General features: G+C 62.3%; 2 protein-coding genes across 2 annotated transcripts in view; both read right to left on the reverse strand.

The window, feature by feature from the left end:
* LAMTOR4 (late endosomal/lysosomal adaptor, MAPK and MTOR activator 4) overlaps positions 1-16,331 on the reverse strand; it is a 440,193-nt gene that overhangs the window by 151,015 nt on the left and 272,847 nt on the right. The gene's annotated exons all lie outside the window — the stretch shown is intronic.
* SERPINE1 (serpin family E member 1) lies at positions 4,234-7,721 on the reverse strand. Its single transcript, XM_060255607.1, has 8 exons — positions 7,520-7,721; positions 6,945-7,178; positions 6,235-6,429; positions 5,885-6,080; positions 5,694-5,794; positions 5,423-5,509; positions 5,084-5,167; positions 4,234-4,283 (listed from the first exon to the last, which is right to left on the reverse strand). Exons 1-8 carry the CDS (start codon positions 7,587-7,589, stop codon positions 4,246-4,248), a joined length of 1,005 nt encoding a protein of 334 aa, XP_060111590.1. The 5' UTR covers positions 7,590-7,721; the 3' UTR covers positions 4,234-4,245.

A 16,331-nucleotide genomic window follows, 5' to 3' on the forward strand; every position in this document is an offset into this window, starting at 1 on the left:
CCCAGCCCCCCTGCCTCGCCCTCTCGGGTGGCGCGTGTGCGTGACCGCCTCCGTCAGGACCTCAGGGATCGGAGGAGGGCGGCATGCTCACAAGCAAGACGCTCCCTGAGCCCTGAGTTTTGAGAGGATTCTGGCCCTTCTAAGAGCAAGGATGCTTGAGTTGCAACAGGATCCTGGCTGCCTCTCTGAGCCAGCAATTAGCCCAAATGGGCAACAGCCAGCAGAGGGCTATATAGCTGTAGGCTTTGGGAGGAGGCTTTGTGGAAGCAACTAGTCATCTACCTGACGTCCTAGCATCCACTTCGGCTTTTGACTTTGGACCTCCTGACCTTGGCTTGACTTCTGGACCCCCTGACTACGGCTTCTGAACCTCTGACCTACGATACCTGGACAACGATTTGGCTTTGGCACCTTGGACACTCTTGCTCACCGGTTACAAACCTTGGACTGCCCCTGGACTTCGCCTGGCCTGGCCCCAGCTCGTGACAGATTGCTTCCACCCACACAAACACCCATTCCACAGGATGGATGCTGAAGCAAGTGGAACCGCAGGACTACTGGCTGCCCTCCAAGCCCAGGTACAGCAGCTGACACAGGCAGTAGTGCACTTGCAGCAACAGCCTGCAGCCAGTGCTCCAGCCAAGTGCCCAGTTCCCCCACCTGACAGATTTGGGGGTGCTGTGGAAGAATTTCCTGCGTTCCTGGCACCTCCCCCTGATACAGCCCCTGCAACACCCCCCTCCCCGGCAGCCCCTGCAACAGCCCCCCCCGCAGCCCCTGCAACAGCCTCCCCCTCTCCTGCAGCCCCTGCGACACCTCCCCCTGATACAGCCCCTGCAACACCCCCCTCCCCGGCAGCCCCTGCAACAGCCCCCCCCGCAGCCCCTGCAACAGCCTCCCCCTCTCCTGCAGCCCCTGCGACACCTCCCCCTGATACAGCCCCTGCAACACCCCCCCTCCCCAGCAGCCCCTGCAACAGCCTCCCCCTCTCCTGCAGCCCCTGCGACACCTCCCCCTGATACAGCCCCTGCAACACCCCCCCTCCCCGGCAACCCCGACAACAGCCTCCCCCTCCCCGGCAGCCCCTGCAACAGCCCCCCCCCCAGCAGCCCCTGCAACAGCCTCCCCCTCTCCTGCAGCCCCTGCAACACCTCCCGCGATACAGCCCCTGCAACACCCCCCCCTCCCCGGCAACCCCGACAACAGCCTCTCCCCGGCAGCCCCTGCAACACCCCCCCCCTTCCCGGCAGCCCCTGCAACAGCCCCCCCCTTCCAGGAAGCCCCTGCAACAGCCCCCCCTTCCAGGAAGCCCCTGCAACAGCCTGCCCCTCTCCTGCAGCCCCTGCAACACCCCCCTCCCCGGCAGCCCCTGCAACAGCCCCCCCTCCTTGGCAGCCCCTGCAACAGCCCCCCCTCCTTGGCAGCCCCTGCAACAGCCCCCCCCAGCAGCCCCTGCAACAGCCTCCTCCCCGGCAGCCCCTGCAACATCCCCCCCTCCCCAGCAGCCCCTGCAACATCCCCCCCTCCCCGGCAGCCCTTGCAACACCCCCCCTCCCCGGCAGCCCCTGCAACACCCCCCCCTCCCCGGCAGCCCCTGCAACACCCCCCTCCCTGGCAGCACCTGCAACAGCCTCCCCTCCCAGGAAGCCCCTGCAACACCCCCCTCCCTGGCAGCCCCTGCAACATCCCCCCTCCTCTGCAGCCCCTGCAACACCCCTCTCCCCGGCAGCCCCTGCAACACCCCCCTCCCTGGCAGCCCCTGCAACATCCCCCCCTCTCCAGCAGCCCCTGCAACACCCCCCCTCCCCGGCAGCCCCTGCAACACCCCCCTCCCTGGCAGCCCCTGCAACATTCCCCCTCCCCTGTACCCCCAACAACAGCCTCCCCCTCCCCGGCAACACCCCCCTCCCCAGCAGCCCCGGCAACACCCCCCTCCCCGGCAGCCCCGACAACAGCCTTCCCCTCCCTGGCAGCCCCTGCAACAGCTCCCCCCCCCTCAGCAGCCCCTGCAACAGCTCCCCCCCCCCTCAGCAGCCCCTGCAACACCCCCCCTCCCTGGCAGCCCCTGCAACACCCCCCTCCCTGGCAGCCCCTGCAACATCCCCCCTCCCCTGCACCCCCAACAACAGCCTCCCCCTCCCCGGCAACACCCCCCTCCCCGGCAGCCCCGACAACATCCCCCCCTCCCCGGCAGCCCCTGCAACACCCCCCCCCTCCCCGGCAGCCCCTGCAACACCCCACCCTTCCCGGCAGCACCTACAACAGCCCCCCCTCCCAGGGAGCCCCTGCAACACCCCTCTCCCCGGCAGCACCTGCAACAGCCCCCCTTCCAAGGAAGCCCCTGCAACATCCCCCCTCTCCTGCACCCCCTACAACAGCCTCCCACTCCCCGGCAGCCCCTGCAGCACCCCCCCTCCCCGGCAGCCCCTGCAACAGCCCCCCCTCCTCGGCAGCCCCTGCAACAGCCCCCCCTCCTCGGCAGCCCCTGCAACAGCCCCCCCCTCCTCGGCAGCCCCTGCAACAGCCCCCCCTCCCCGGCAGCCCCTGCAACAGCCTCCCCCTCCCCGGCAGCCCCTGCAGCACCCCCTTTCCCCGGCAGCCCCTGCAGCACCCCCCCTCCCCAATACAGCCCCTGCAACAGCCCCCCACCCCGGCAGCCCCTACAACAGCCCCCCTCCCAGGAAGCCCCTGCAACAGCCCCCACCTCCCCAGCAGCCCCTGGAACAGCCTCCCCCTCTCTTGCAGCCCCTGCAACACCTCCCCCCCCCCGATGCAGCCCCTGCAACACACCCCCTCCCCGGCAGCCCCTGCAACAGCCCCCCCTCATCGGCAGCCCCACCCTGGCATCTCCCCCTGCTGCACCACGCGGCCAGCACAGCCCCCCGCTGGCCCTCGAGGCGCCCCTCCTGCCCGCCCCACCCCCGGGACGGCCTCCCTCCCCAGCAACCCTCCCTCCCTCCCAAGAAGGTCCTGGTGGAGGCGGCTGGGGGGGTTCAGGGCTCTCTTTATTCCGTGGCAAAAGGAAGGAGGGAGGAGCACCCACAACCCCTGCGTGTACAAAGGCAAAAGGGACAACAGATATACACATACATATATATTTTAAAAAACACCCCTAATAGCCAGCTCTTAGGAATACTGGCTGTCTGGCAGGAGGGACAGGGGCGGGCCCCCAGCCCCCCTGGCGGCAGCAGAAGGCACAGTCTGGCTCCAGCACCCTTGGGGGCTGCTTGGCTTTCTGGAAGGGAAGTCTCTTTTGCAAGCCTGGCCCCCAGAAGTCCTGGACCGTCAGGTCTTCACTCCACTACAAAACTCACCAAGAGGCCTGGATTCTGCTCCTGTCCCTGGGGGAGGAGGGGGGGCCTCGAGGGAAAGATTTGCGGGGAAAGGGGTCCTCCGATTCTTTGGTGGGCAATAGCTGTGCCGGCTCTGCTGTGGGTAGAGAACCTCCAGGAGACCTTGGGGCTGAAGCCGGCAGAGTCCACCTTCCAAGCAGCATTTTCTCCATGGGACCTGACCTCGTCCACCTAGAGATCAGCTAGCAACCCCAGTGGCCAAGGAAAGCCCCCCCCCCCCGCAAAGGGGCCTGTGGCGAAGGCTGGGGGCCTTGCGCTCCTGCAGCCCAGAATGCGTCGTCCTCCGGCCCCTGGGCTGAGGTTTAGCCACGGTCTGAAGGCTGCTGCTCTCCTCAAAGAAGACTGGCCCCGCCACCCCCACGTGGCAGCACACTCACTCAGCAATTGCAGCAAGGCCATAAGAAGCCTTTCACATCACATCATATCACACGCTTGTGCAAAGAAAACAGACATCAGTCGTAATGTCCAAGGAGCACCATCCCCGCCCCCCCAGTTCAAGCTCCGTTGAGGAAGAGAAAGGCTGTTCTTGTCATCCTACGGGTGCAGCGCAAGGAAGGAGTCCACGGTCTCCTTGGCTGTCCAGATCCTCAGTGCCACAGGGGCCCCTCCCCCCAGCTGCAGGGGCAAGGGTTCAGGAGCCTGGCCCTTGGCACTGGCTGTGTGAGCTGCCCTCCTCACCCAACACTGGTGGAGGCGGGATAGGCCATGGAGGCATCGTGGTTGGCTCCTCTGCCACAGGATTCTCTTGCCAGCTTCTCTGGAGCTTCAGTGGGCACTGAGTTCCATCAGCAATGGGGGGCGGGGGGGATATGTAGCACCATCTCTCTTGGGGAAAGTAATGCGACGGGAGAATGGACAGGCAGAGGACTCCAGGGCTCCATCCGGGCGGGCTTCAGGGCTCCATCACCTGCCCCATGAAAAGGATAACACCTGCAGAGGGAGGGAGGAGGGGTAAGGAAAGAAGGCAGGCATCAGGAAAGAGGGATCTGAATAAATCTTCCCCTGTCCCATGCCCACAGCAGTGAAGGACCACCCCACCCCAGGCCAGACTACAGGGCAAGGGAGGAAGAAACCAGAATGGCAAGCCTGGGGTGGGAGAGGGAAGGTAGAAGCACACGCGGGGAGGTGCTCACTTTCTGTTGGGGCAGAGCATTTTGAAGAAAACTCTGCAGGAGCACAGAAAAGTAGAGTCCATGCCCCCACCCCACCCCCGTCTGCTCTCCCACCTCTGTAGGGCAGCCCCCAGGCTCTAGAGGAAGGCCTTCCAGAGCAGTCACAAAGGGCCAGGTTTGGACTGCTCCTTACTCAGCTCCCCCCACTCCAGAAAGGGGGCGGGTAGGGTGGGAGGTGGCTGCTGCCACACACAACCCCCCCCCCCCACTGGTGGTCTCCTGGGTCCTGTCAGAAATGCCCTCCCCTCCCCTCCCCTGTAAAGAGGTCCTCACTGGCTTTGCCAAAGGGTAGCTCAGATGTGCTGGGCACACACCTCCCCACCCCCTGCTGTTGAAGCTGTCCTAGAGGAAAGTGGGGGGGGGGGGAGCCTGTTTCCTACTAAGCCTTGCTTGCGCTTTTCAGTGTGTGTGTGTGCGCGGGGGGGAGGGGGTATCTGAAGGGGCTGCAAGCAGGATTCTCGGGTTCTGAGCGCAGCCTCCGCAAACATCAGCAGAGAGATTCTTTGGCACAGAAAGGCTAGGAAGTACAGCTGTGAGAGAAAGTGTGCAGGGACTTACCGGTCGGGTTGTGCCGCACCACGAAGAGGAAGGGCCTGTCCATCACGACCTCCAGCGGGGCCATGCGGGCATAGACCACAGCAGCTGGAGAGGGGAGACCCCAGAGGGAGGCTTTAGTGGAAGTGCTGCAAAGACCTGCAACTCCCAAAGGATGCAGAGGCCTCCATTGCCCTCCCCGCCCCATACTTCCTCCTCTTCTCTCTCTCCAAACTGAAAGGGCAGGTCAGGAGACTTTGGGGGTCGCCCTGGAGGGGAATCCTGGCTGGAGCCAGAGAAGGACCACCCGAAATAGAAGGCTGAGACCCTCCCACCTCCCTCCCTCCCAGCTCTGGCACTCACCTGTGGCAGAGGCAGCCTCTGTCCCGCTCTCGTTCACCTCGATCTTCACCTTCTGCAGAGCCTGGGCCACAAAGAGTGACTCTTGGTCTGGGAAGGAGAAGGGCCTGTGAGTATGGAGGGGGCAAGGAGAGCTGGGCAGGAGGGAAGAGGCCCCTTCTTCAGCCGCAGCCCCAGGCAGCCGCCTGCTCCACAGCCCAAGGGGGGCGAGGGGATCCCCTGGGGTGATGCAGACTGGGCAGGGGAGGGCCACAAGCAGCCCCGGGAGACCCACCTGAGAGGCTGCTGAAGTCGGCTGCGTGGGCATCAAACATGGCCGTCATGCCCAGGGCCTGCAGAGGCGCCTGAAGGTTACACTCCGTTTCCAGGGTGAACCTGCAGGGAAGGCCGGGTCAGAGATGGCGCTGGAGTCGCCACAAAGCAAGACCCCCCCCCCCCCCCGCAGGGCAGGGCCAAGTCACCTACTTGGGCAGGACCAGGAGGCGTGTGGCACACAGCAGGCTGCTCTTCCATTCGGCCACCAGCTGGGCACTGAGGGCAGCCGTCAAGGCCGACAGGGGGGTGTTCTCAAAAGGGGCAGCGATGAACATGCTGAGGGTCTCCCCCTGATAAGGCAGTTCCAGGACATCATACTCCACTTGCTCCGGGGTGGAGAATTCGCCTGGAAGGAGCGGAGAGATCAGAACTCGGCCTCTGCACGGGGGCCCTGACCCTAAGCCTCCAGGCGCAGGGCCTGGTGGGGAAAGGCGCTCTGCACATGGCCCCCGGCTCAGCATCAGCCCTGACCCACACGGGCAGTGGGGACCACCACTCACCATAGCAGAATTTGCCCGTCTGCTCCATCATGGGCACGGAGACAGAGCTGCCGTCCAGCTTGTGGAAGAGGCGCTGCCGGGTGGCTGCCTCGGGGAAGGGAGTCCTCCAGCGGCCCTTGAAGTGGATGGCGTTGACCAGCACCAGCCGGGTCATCTCGTCCAGGGCCCCCTCCTGCAAGAAGTCCCGGATCATGCCTGGAATGGGAAAGGCGGCTGTGGCAGAGGCCTGCTGGCTGGGTGAGTGGCCCCAGGGGGCGCCTCAGTGACACACAAGCCCCTTCCCAGAAAACCCAGAAGTCCTGCTCCCCCCCCCCCTGCACTGGCCTTGGAGCCAAGACGGCCTGACCCCACCCTGCCACCAATGGGGGGGGGGGCTCTGCTCCTGGGCTCCCTCTTGGGGCAGAAGAGCAGCCTGGGGGGCTGGGACAGCGCCTCCTGCCAGGAAGACTTACTGGGGATGCCCGAGGCCGCTCCTGCCTTGCGAGGGGGTTGGTCTAGATGGTCTCGGTGGGCCCGTCCATGCAGACGGCCCCGGGTCAGCCCTGGCCCCGGCCTCTCCCCGCAACAGAGGGTCAGGCGAAGTGGAAGAGGGCGCCGCCGTGGAGGGACAGCTTCCCCGGGCTCATCCCCCCTCCTCCGGAAGCGCAACCCCTTCCCTCCCGCCACCTGGCCTGCCCATCCCGGCGGCTCTGCCCTCCCTCGGGGCCCACCTTCCGTGTGCTGCTCCACCCAGCCGTTGATGATGCGCCGGGCCCGCGGGCTCTCCGCGAAGTCCACCTGCTTGACCATCTGGCGGAAGGTCTGGTAGAAGCGGGGCATGAAACCGGGCACCAGCGGCAGGTCCCGCTGCACAAAGAGGGCCGCGGCGGTCTCCACCACGTCTCCATTGGCCCGGTCGGTCAGCGCCTTCTGCAGCCACCGCAAGCCGCGCGGGACCCCCCGCTCTGCAAAGAAGGGGGCCGGGAGAGCCCCCGCCGGGAGGTGAAACTGGGCGGCGGGAGGGGAAGATGCTGGAGGGCGGTCCCCGGTGGTGGGGCAAGGAGGGGCGTCGTCCAAAGGGGCAGCCCCGCAGGGAGGAGGGGAGAGGCCGGCCTGCTAGGCTTGGCGGCGGGGGGCTGTGGGTTTGCTGAGCTGGCAACCGGAAGCCTCCTGCCTGCCCCTCCCTGCGCGCTTTGGAGGCTGCCCTCTGCCAGTCCCGGGGCCGCCGCGCGAGGAGCAGAGGCAGCGTTCGCCGGAGGAGGAGGAGGAGGAGCGCACGGGGGTCGCGGGGGGCGGGCTGACTTACCGCTCAGGCCGAAGCCCATGGCTCGCTCCAGCTGGCCCCGCGTCTCCCCGGCCGCCGCCGCCTGGAGCATGGCCAGGAGCGAGGCGGCGCCGTGGGGCGAGAAGGCCACGTTGCGGTCCGGGGAGCGCCGCGTTAGCGCGCCGAAGAGGCGCACGCCGAAGTCCGTGGAGAGGCGGGCCAGGCGGGAGGGGGCGCCCGGCACGGGGGACGCGCAGGCCGTGAGCGCCGCAGCCAGCAGCAGCAGCAGCAGCAGCCGGGCCATCGGGGCGCCGGGAGGGAGCGAGCGAGCCAGAGAGGAGCCGGGCCGGGCAGGAGAAGGCGGCGGCTCAGCTCTGCGGCTGGTGGGGCCCGGCCGGGCCGGCGGCCCTTCTTTTATGCGCCCTGGCTGGCGCGCCGCTGCTCAGGAAGCGGCGATGAAGTCACCGGCCGGGCCGGCCGCCCTCTGAATCACCCCGAGTCACCGAGGCGGCCCGGCGGCTGCGGGGGGAGGGGCCCGGGGGACTGGCCCTGAGGAAGGAGGCGGCAGGCGCGTGCATTTGGCACGTTTGGGAGGCGGCTGCACCCAGGGCCGGGGGAAGGGCTCCGGGCTCCAAAGAAACTCTGTGATCATACCCGGGGGAGGGGGGGGGGACACGGTTTCCAACCCCAAGGCGGAAGTGAGCGAGCGGTGAGGCAGAGCTCAAAAAGACCCGGAGGGCAGCAGCGCCCGCCCGCAGTGCTTCCCGCCAAAGCCCCCTGCCGCACCATAAGCGGCGGGCCACCCCACAAAAGGCCCTGCTGGGAGCTGCTCAGGAGCAGTGCGGCCGCTTCTCTGGCCGGAACCATGCCCTGGAGGGCGGTTGGCAAAACTCCCGGGCTCGCGGCAGGGCCTCTAGGAAGCCACCGATGGCCAGGGGAAAAAGGGGAAGGGGCCCTGCCTGGGAGGGGGGCTGTCCAGGGTCCCCCTTCCCCAGTGAGATCCCGAGCCTTCTCTGGCGACTCCCCCCTCGCCCGTCGGGGTTTGGTTGCGCGGTGAAGCCGCCGCCGCTGCCGCCGCCTTTGTGGGCATGCGGAGCTTTAGCGCTGCAGCCAAGACCTGACTCGTATTTCCCACTTAGAGCAGCACAGGAGCCGCCAGGACTGCAGCGCTGGAGGGGCAGCTGCCTTTCTCTTCTGACCTCAGCCCAGCCCCAGAAGACCCCCGCCTCCTAACAATCCACCAGGAGTCCAGTGACAGGACCTGCTCTTCAGAAACTTTCATCGCCTGTTCTCGGGTTGCATCACACACCCTAAGCCCTTCGGAACCGCCTTCCTGGACTAGTTTGTTGTTTGCTTTCCTGTACTGCTTCTTCGCCCCCACCCCTCCGGCTGGCATGCAGCCCTCTCTAGATTCAGCCACTGCAGCAGAAAACTAGGGAGTAGCAAATGTGACACTCTTTTAAAGGGGGGGGGGGGCTAGAGGAGAACCAGGAAACCACAGGCCAGCCAGCTTAAGGCCTGTCCCAGGCAACGGAGCAGAAACTGTCATCAGCCTTGTTAGGCGCAGAGAGGGACAAGGCCTGCAGAGGGGGATCAGCATGGCTTCTGCAGAGGGAAGCCCTGCCTCACCAGCCTTTTGGAGTTCTTGGGAAAGTAAACAAGCATGTGGATAATGGCGACCCAGTCGATGGAGGTCTGAAAGTGCTGAGACTGTGAGAGAAGAGGCCTTGGGGCCATAGTAGGTAGCTCAACAGAAGTGCCAACCCAGGGTGGGCGGCAGCAATGGAAAAAACAGGCTCTGTGCTGGAGACTGTTATGAAAAGGGCTGGAAAGGAAGCAGCCGGTATGATAATGCCCCCGGTAGATGTTGCAATACGAGTTATTTACATTCCAGCCATTATAGAGTTAAATGCTTGTTTATCTGGCAGAGGGAGTGATGTGCTGTAACCTAAACCCAATTGGGAGTAGCATGGAAACATTGCAATGGTCAGAAAGGGGGACAGGTGTGAAAAGCTTTGATCTTGTATGCAAGCTGAATAGCCTGCCTTCCTGTTCCCAAATGTTTTCTGGGAACCAGGACTGCTAGACAAAAGGTTGTAAACTGTAGCCATGTAGAGATCAGACCTAGTTAGACAAGCTGGTAAGCTAACTTGTATTTCTTTTTATCACAAGTACCCTCTCCTGATGTTTTCTAGTAAACTTTATTTCTTTTGATAAGCTTAAGCCTCGCCTCCAATTATTGCCACTCCACACCTCTGGATTGTCCAACAGAAGATCAATGGTGTGGCCTCACCTGCAATGCCATGCACAGTTCTGGTCAGTGTGCCTCAAAAAGGACACCGCGGGGCTGGGAAAGGGGCAGAGGAGGGCGACCAACATGGTTTGGGGGCTGGGGCTCCTGCCCTAGGAGGAGAGGCTGCAGAGGCTACTGGGACCTTGCAGTTTAGGGAAAAAAAGGCAACTAAGGGCAGAAACAATAGAGGTTTATAAAATTATGCTGTTAGCCGCCCTCAGCTTGCTTCGGCAGGGAGGGCGGGATATAAATAAAATTGTTGTTGTTGTTGCTTGTGGTGGAGACTGGAGAGAGCTGAACTTTTTCTCCCTCTCCCCAAATACCAGGACTTGAGGCATCCAAGGAAGCTGATGGACAAAAGGAAATACAACTTTTCACAGAGAGGGATTAAAATGTGGAGGTCGCTGCCAGAGGATGGCATAGTGACCACAGGCATCGAATATGTTAAAAGGAAATCAGGGACAGGTTCATGGAAGATAAGTCTGTTACTAGCCATGGCAACAAAGGGGAACTTCCCCATTCTCAGTGCCAGGAGACAACACCAGGGGCTCAGCCTTCATGCACTGTTTGTCTGGCCGTCCAGAGGCAATCTTGGCCACTGTGTGAGACGAAATGCTGGATTGGATGGACCCTCCCTGGTCTGATCCAGCAGGGCTCTTCTGAGGTTCTTCTCAGGGGAAGGCCTCAGCATCTCTGCCCTGTTGTTGGCCCTCCAGAGGAACTGGCTGGCCACTGTGTGAGACAGGAGGCTGGACTAAATGGACCTTCCCTGGTCTGATCCAGCAGGACTCTTCTGATGTTCTTCTCAGGGGAAGGCCTCAGCCTCTCTGTCCTATTGCTGGCCCTCCAGAGGAACTGCCTGGCCACTGTGGGAGACAGGAGGCTGGACTGAATGGACCCTCTCTGGTCTGATCCAGCAGGGCTCTTCTGATGTTCTTCTCAGGAGAAGGCCTCAGCCTCTCTGCCCTGTTGTTGGCCCTCCAGAGGAACTGGCTGGCCTCTGTGTGAGACAGGAGGCTGGACTGGATGGACCCTCTCTGGTCTGATCCAGCAGGGCTCTTCTGATGTTCTTCTCAGGAGAAGGCCTCAGCCTCTCTGCCCTGTTGTTGGCCCTCCAGAGGAACTGGCTGGCCTCTGTGTGAGACAGGAGGCTGGACTGGATGTACCCTCTCTGGTCTGATCCAGCAGGGCTCTTCTGAGGTTCTTCTCAGGGGAAGGCCTCAGCCTCTCTGCCCTGTTGTTGGCCCTCCAGAGGAACTGGCTGTTCTCTGTGTGAGACAGGAGGCTGGACTGGATGTACCCTCTCTGGTCTGATCCAGCAGGGCTCTTCTGAGGTTCTTCTCAGGGGAAGGCCTCAGCCTCTCTGCCCTGTTGTTGGCCCTCCAGAGGAACTGGCTGGCCACTGTGTGAGACAGGAGGCTGGACTGGATGTACCCTCTCCAGTCTGATCCAGCAGGGCTCTTCTGAGGTTCTTCTCAGGGGAAGGCCTCAGCCTCTCTGCCCTGTTGTTGGCCCTCCAGAGGAACTGGCTGTCCTCTGTGTGAGACAGGAGGCTGGACTGGATGTACCCTCTCTGGTCTGATCCAGCAGGGCTCTTCTGAGGTTCTTCCCAGGGGAAGGCCTCAGCCTCTCTGCCCTGTTGTTGGCCCTCCAGAGGAACTGGCTGGCCACTGTGAGAGACAGGAGGCTGGACTGGATGTACCCTCTCCGGTCTGATCCAGCAGGGCTCTTCTGAGGTTCTTCTCAGGGGAAGGCCTCAGCCTCTCTGCCCTGTTGTTGGCCCTCCAGAGGAACTGGCTGTCCTCTGTGTGAGACAGGAGGCTGGACTGGATGGACCCTCTCTGGTCTGATCCAGCAGGGCTCTTCTGAGGTTCTTCCCAGGGGAAGGCCTCAGCCTCTCTGCCCTGTTGTTGGCCCTCCAGAGGAACTGGCTGGCCACTGTGTGAGACAGGAGGCTGGACTGGATGTACCCTCTCCGGTCTGATCCAGCAGGGCTCTTCTGAGGTTCTTCTCAGAGGAAAGCCTCAGCCTCTCTGCCCTGTTGTTGGCCCTCCAGAGGAACTGGCTGGCCTCTGTGTGAGACAGGAGGCTGGACTGGATGTACCCTCTCTGGTCTGATCCAGCAGGGCTCTTCTGAGGTTCTTCTCAGGGGAAGGCCTCAGCCTCTCTGCCCTGTTGTTGGCCCTCCAGGGGAACTGGCTGGCCACTGTGTGAGACAGGAGGCTGGACTGGGTGTACCCTCTCTGGTCTGATCCAGCAGGGCTCTTCTGAGGTTCTTCTCAGGGGAAGGCCTCAGCCTCTCTGCCCTGTTGTTGGCCCTCCAGAGGAACTGGCTAGCCTCTGTGTGAGACAGGAGGCTGGACTGGATAGACCCTTCTTGGTCTGACCCAGCAGGGCTCTCCTGATGTTCTGATGTTAACAGCAGGACGAGAGAGAGGCTTGAAGCGCTTTCCTCTGTCCCTTTCTGTTCTGTGAGTGCGAAGGTCCCTCTTGTGCTGGATCTTCCTCCCCAGAGCAAGGGAGGGCCTTATGGGCGGTCACATGGGCACAACTTTGCAGGGAAAAACATAAAGGGTGTTGGGAGAGAAGGCCTCAGCTAGAAAGGAAAGACAACAAAATGCAAGTTGAACAGACTAAGACTGAAAAACGCAACTTTTGCCGCTACAGGCTCTTCCTGTTGTGCCTGCTGCCCCCTCCGTTGGTGCTGTTGAATTCTTAAACTGGGAGCTCCCTACCCGCTCCTGCCTTCATATCTCGCAGTCGCCCCCCCCACACACACACACACACAGAGGGGGGCCTGCCTTGGGCCCAGCCAGGCAGTCCTGGGCGGCTGGGAGCAGTCTTCCCTCTAAGCTGAGTTAGCGTGAGCCAGCTCAGTTTCTTAGCCTCTGGCTCACACATTTTTGTCTTAGCTCAGGGGAAATGGCCCCGGAGCAAACTAATTTCTGCAGCAGCTCCCAACTTTAATGCCAGCAGCTCACAAAGTAGAATTTTTGCTCACAAGACTCTGTAGCTTAGCGGGAAGATTGGCTGGGAGGGTTTGGAGCCGCTCCTCCCCGGCCAGGGGGTGGGAGAGGAGGAAAAGGAGGGAGGGAGAGCCCAGGGAGAGACGCCAGCCCGCCTAACCCTAACCCTAACCCTCGCCCCACAGGTTGAACACAAGCTGCGAAGAAGCTTCCCCCAGGCCCCTTCCGGCTGCCCCGCGGGCGGCTGGGGAGAGCGGAGGGGGTGCCCTGGCCTCTGCCCCTTGCCAAGGTCTCCCTCCTTCCCTCCCTGCGCGGGGGCCTTTGGAGGCCGAGTCATGCCTCCCCACCGAGGGCCCCGCCCGCCCAGTCGCCGCCGGGCCTTGACTCAGCTGCCGCGCCCCCGTGTGCGGCTGTGACCCGCCGGCCAAAGCCAGACACCGGGGGCGAGGAAGATTTTCCGCTCCCCCGCCTGCTGACCCCCGCCCCCTCGGCGGAGCCGGCGGGAGGGAGGGATCCCTGGGGGGGGCGGGCGGAGGGGAAGGCGCGGGAGGGGCGGGGGGAGCTGAGCGGGCCCGGGAGCCTCCCCTCCCCCCCCTGTTCCTTGGGTGAAGGGCTATTCCTGTCCGGGCCCAGGGCCAGGCCTCGCCCTCCCAAATAGCCCCTTCCGCCGCCCGCCTTCCCCAGCAGCAAGGGCGGCACACTCAGCCCGCAGACAGCCCAGCAGGACTTCCCCGGGGGAGGGGGAGGGAGGGGGGTTTCCGCCCCCCCCCCACTAGTCGCCCATGGGGGGGAGGGGGGACATTCCGTGCCGGCTGCATCGCGGGGCGGGGGGGGGGGCTTCTAGGGCGGCTCTGTCTCCAGCTCCCCCTTCTCCGCGGGCTCCCAGCGAATGCGCTCCGGGAGGAGGCCTGATGCCAAATGACGCCCCCCCCCCGCGTAGCGGTCCGGCGGCAGAGGCCCCAGTGGGCGGGGGGGGGGACCCTCAGCAGCAGCACAAGAGAGGCAGCTTTGAGAGGCATCAGGCCACAGAGCATGTGCAGAGAGCGTTGCCAGTCCCCAAGTGGGGGCAGGTCACTGAAACTTATTTTCTTGTTACTATAATATACTGTTGTACTGGGAATCCTTGCAAGTATATTTTGATATTGTTTTGGTATACGGAGAGTATTTCTCTTGTTACTTCCTGGTTGTAAAACCTCCCTGGTCCCGGCATTGTTTGAAATCCCCAGGTGGGGGCAGCAGGGGATCCCCCGGTTTGGAGGCCCTCCCCCCCACTTCTGGGTCATCACAAAGCGGGGGGGGGGGTGTTGCTGTGCACCCCATTACTCCCTATGGAGACTGATTCCCATAAGGTATGATGGAGAATGATCCACGGGTATCTGGGGCTGGGGGGGGGGCGCTGTTTTTTGAGGTAGAGGCACCAAGTTTCCAGCATAGCATCCAGTGCCTCCTCTCAAAACATCCTCCAAGTTTCTGGACCAGGGGGGTCCAATTCTATGAGCCCCAAAAGAAGGTGCCTCTATCCTTCATTATTTCCAATGGAGGGAAGGCATTGAAAAGGTGTGTGGTCCCTTTAAATGAGATGGCCGGAACTCCCTTTGGAGTTCAGTTCTGCTTGTCCCACCCTTGCTCCTGGCTCCACCCTCAGTGTCTTCTGGCTCCACCCCCAAAGTCGCCAGAGATTTCTTGAATGGGACTTGGCAACTCCATCCTTCCACACCAAATGCCCTGCACATTTGTGAACAGAGATGAGGAATCAGGAACTTCCGCCTGAGGCCCTAGAGAGGAAGTGCAGCTGCCCTCCTGCCTCTGGGCTCCTGCTGCAAAGGGCGCTTGGAAGAGCAGCCCCCTCCCCCCCCCAGCTGCACACCCTCAAGGGACTCACCTGGTCCCGCCAATACATATTTGCCAGACAGGCCTGCAGTCAGAGCTCCAGCAGACGCGGGAACCAGAAAAATGACACGCCTGAAACACAGGAGCCCTCGCCTGTGGGAAGCCAGCCACCCTCTTCAGCCCCAAGCGTGGCTTGTGGCGGTGGCCTCAGGAGGGAGGGGCCAGAGGAGTCCTCCCGGGGCAGAGCATTCCGCCAGGGCTTCTGCCTCAGCTGCGCTTGCAAGGCCAGGTCCTCCCCGTGCTGCTGCTTTGGGGGGCTTCTGCTCTCAGGGAGTTTCAGGCTTCCTTTGCATCCCCCTTTGCTGCCAGGCCCAGCAGCCTGCTTCAGGTGGGGGGGGGGCGGGTTCCTCGGGGAATAGAAGCCAGTGGGTGACTCTATTGCCCCTGGGAGGGAGGGAGGGAAGGAGGATGGTGTTAACACCAAAGAGGAGCGAACAAAGTATTTCCCCCCAAAGAAGAACATCAGTTCTGAGGGGTGTACATTTTGCTACGCCAAACACAACCAAGGAGAACACGTGGATGAGTGTAAGACCCCAGCTGCATCAGCAAGGAAGATGAAAAAGGCCTTGTGTTCTCACCTCAGGCAGGAAATATTGAGGGATCCAGACCTGCCACTCCCATAGATCTCAGACCCATAGCTCCCTCCCACCCATGAGCCGGCAGAGCCACAACCCTGGACAGGAGGGGGCAGGGGGCTTACACTGCTTTTCCAATAGCAGAAGGAGCAGCCGTGGCTTTGTTGGAGAGGGCCAAGCGGAAACAAGATGCCTCTCATGGAGGACCATCCCCTCACGCCCACCCCTACCCAGCCCAAGGAAGTCTTTGTCGCAAGTGGGCCAGAAGGTCACAAAGACAAGCACACCCCACCCCCAGCACAGAAATCCAAAGGACTGCTCTTGGAGTGGATCTTGACCGAAACCGCAATGCTGGACATCCCCAAGTGGAACTTCACCTCTGCCACGGCAAAGAGCCCAGTTGAGGCCCAGGAGTTCTTGCCTGAAGTAGGCGAGCTGATCTCCTCTTGCGTCTGGGGCCCCTCGACCGCCAGGAGTCCGATGGAAGGCCTGAAGCGGCTCAGCTGCAACGGGGCAATCTCCCATTCAGGCTGAGGAGCACCAGGATTGTAAGGACACATTAGATTTTCTTCAGACACGTTTTCTCTGCCAACAGCCTTTCTCTTGATCCAAAGGAAGTGCAAGCTGAACAGGAAGCCACCAACCACAACTGTTGGGATATTCGTTTGAATTAGAGGCAAGGAGTTTGTGTAAAGAAGTCAAAGGCCAGTTTGGTGTAGTGGTTAAGTGCATGGACTCTTATCTGGGAGAACCGGGTTTGATTCCCCACTCCTCCACTTGCACCTGCTAGCATGGCCTTGGGTCAGCCATAGCTCTGGCAGAGGTTGTCCTTGAAAGGGCAGCTGCTGTGAGAGTCCTCTCTAGCCCCACCCACCTCACAGGGTGTCTGTTGTGGGGGAGGAAGGTAAAGGAGATTGTGAGCCGCTCTGAGACTCTTCGGAGTGGAGGGCGGGATATAAATCCAATATCTTCTTCATCTTCTTCTTATCAAAAGGAAAAGTTTACTAGCATAAAACATCAGGAAAAGGTGCTTTCTGCATGCTGCGTCTGCGGCATGGCTGCAATTAACCACTTGGCTTCTTGTCCCCAGAGCGCATTTGGGTAGGAAGAGAGGCAATTCAGCTTGCATA

The sequence above is a fragment of the Heteronotia binoei genome, chromosome 15 (assembly GCF_032191835.1).
Source record: "Heteronotia binoei isolate CCM8104 ecotype False Entrance Well chromosome 15, APGP_CSIRO_Hbin_v1, whole genome shotgun sequence".
Classification (NCBI taxonomy): domain Eukaryota; kingdom Metazoa; phylum Chordata; class Lepidosauria; order Squamata; family Gekkonidae; genus Heteronotia; species Heteronotia binoei.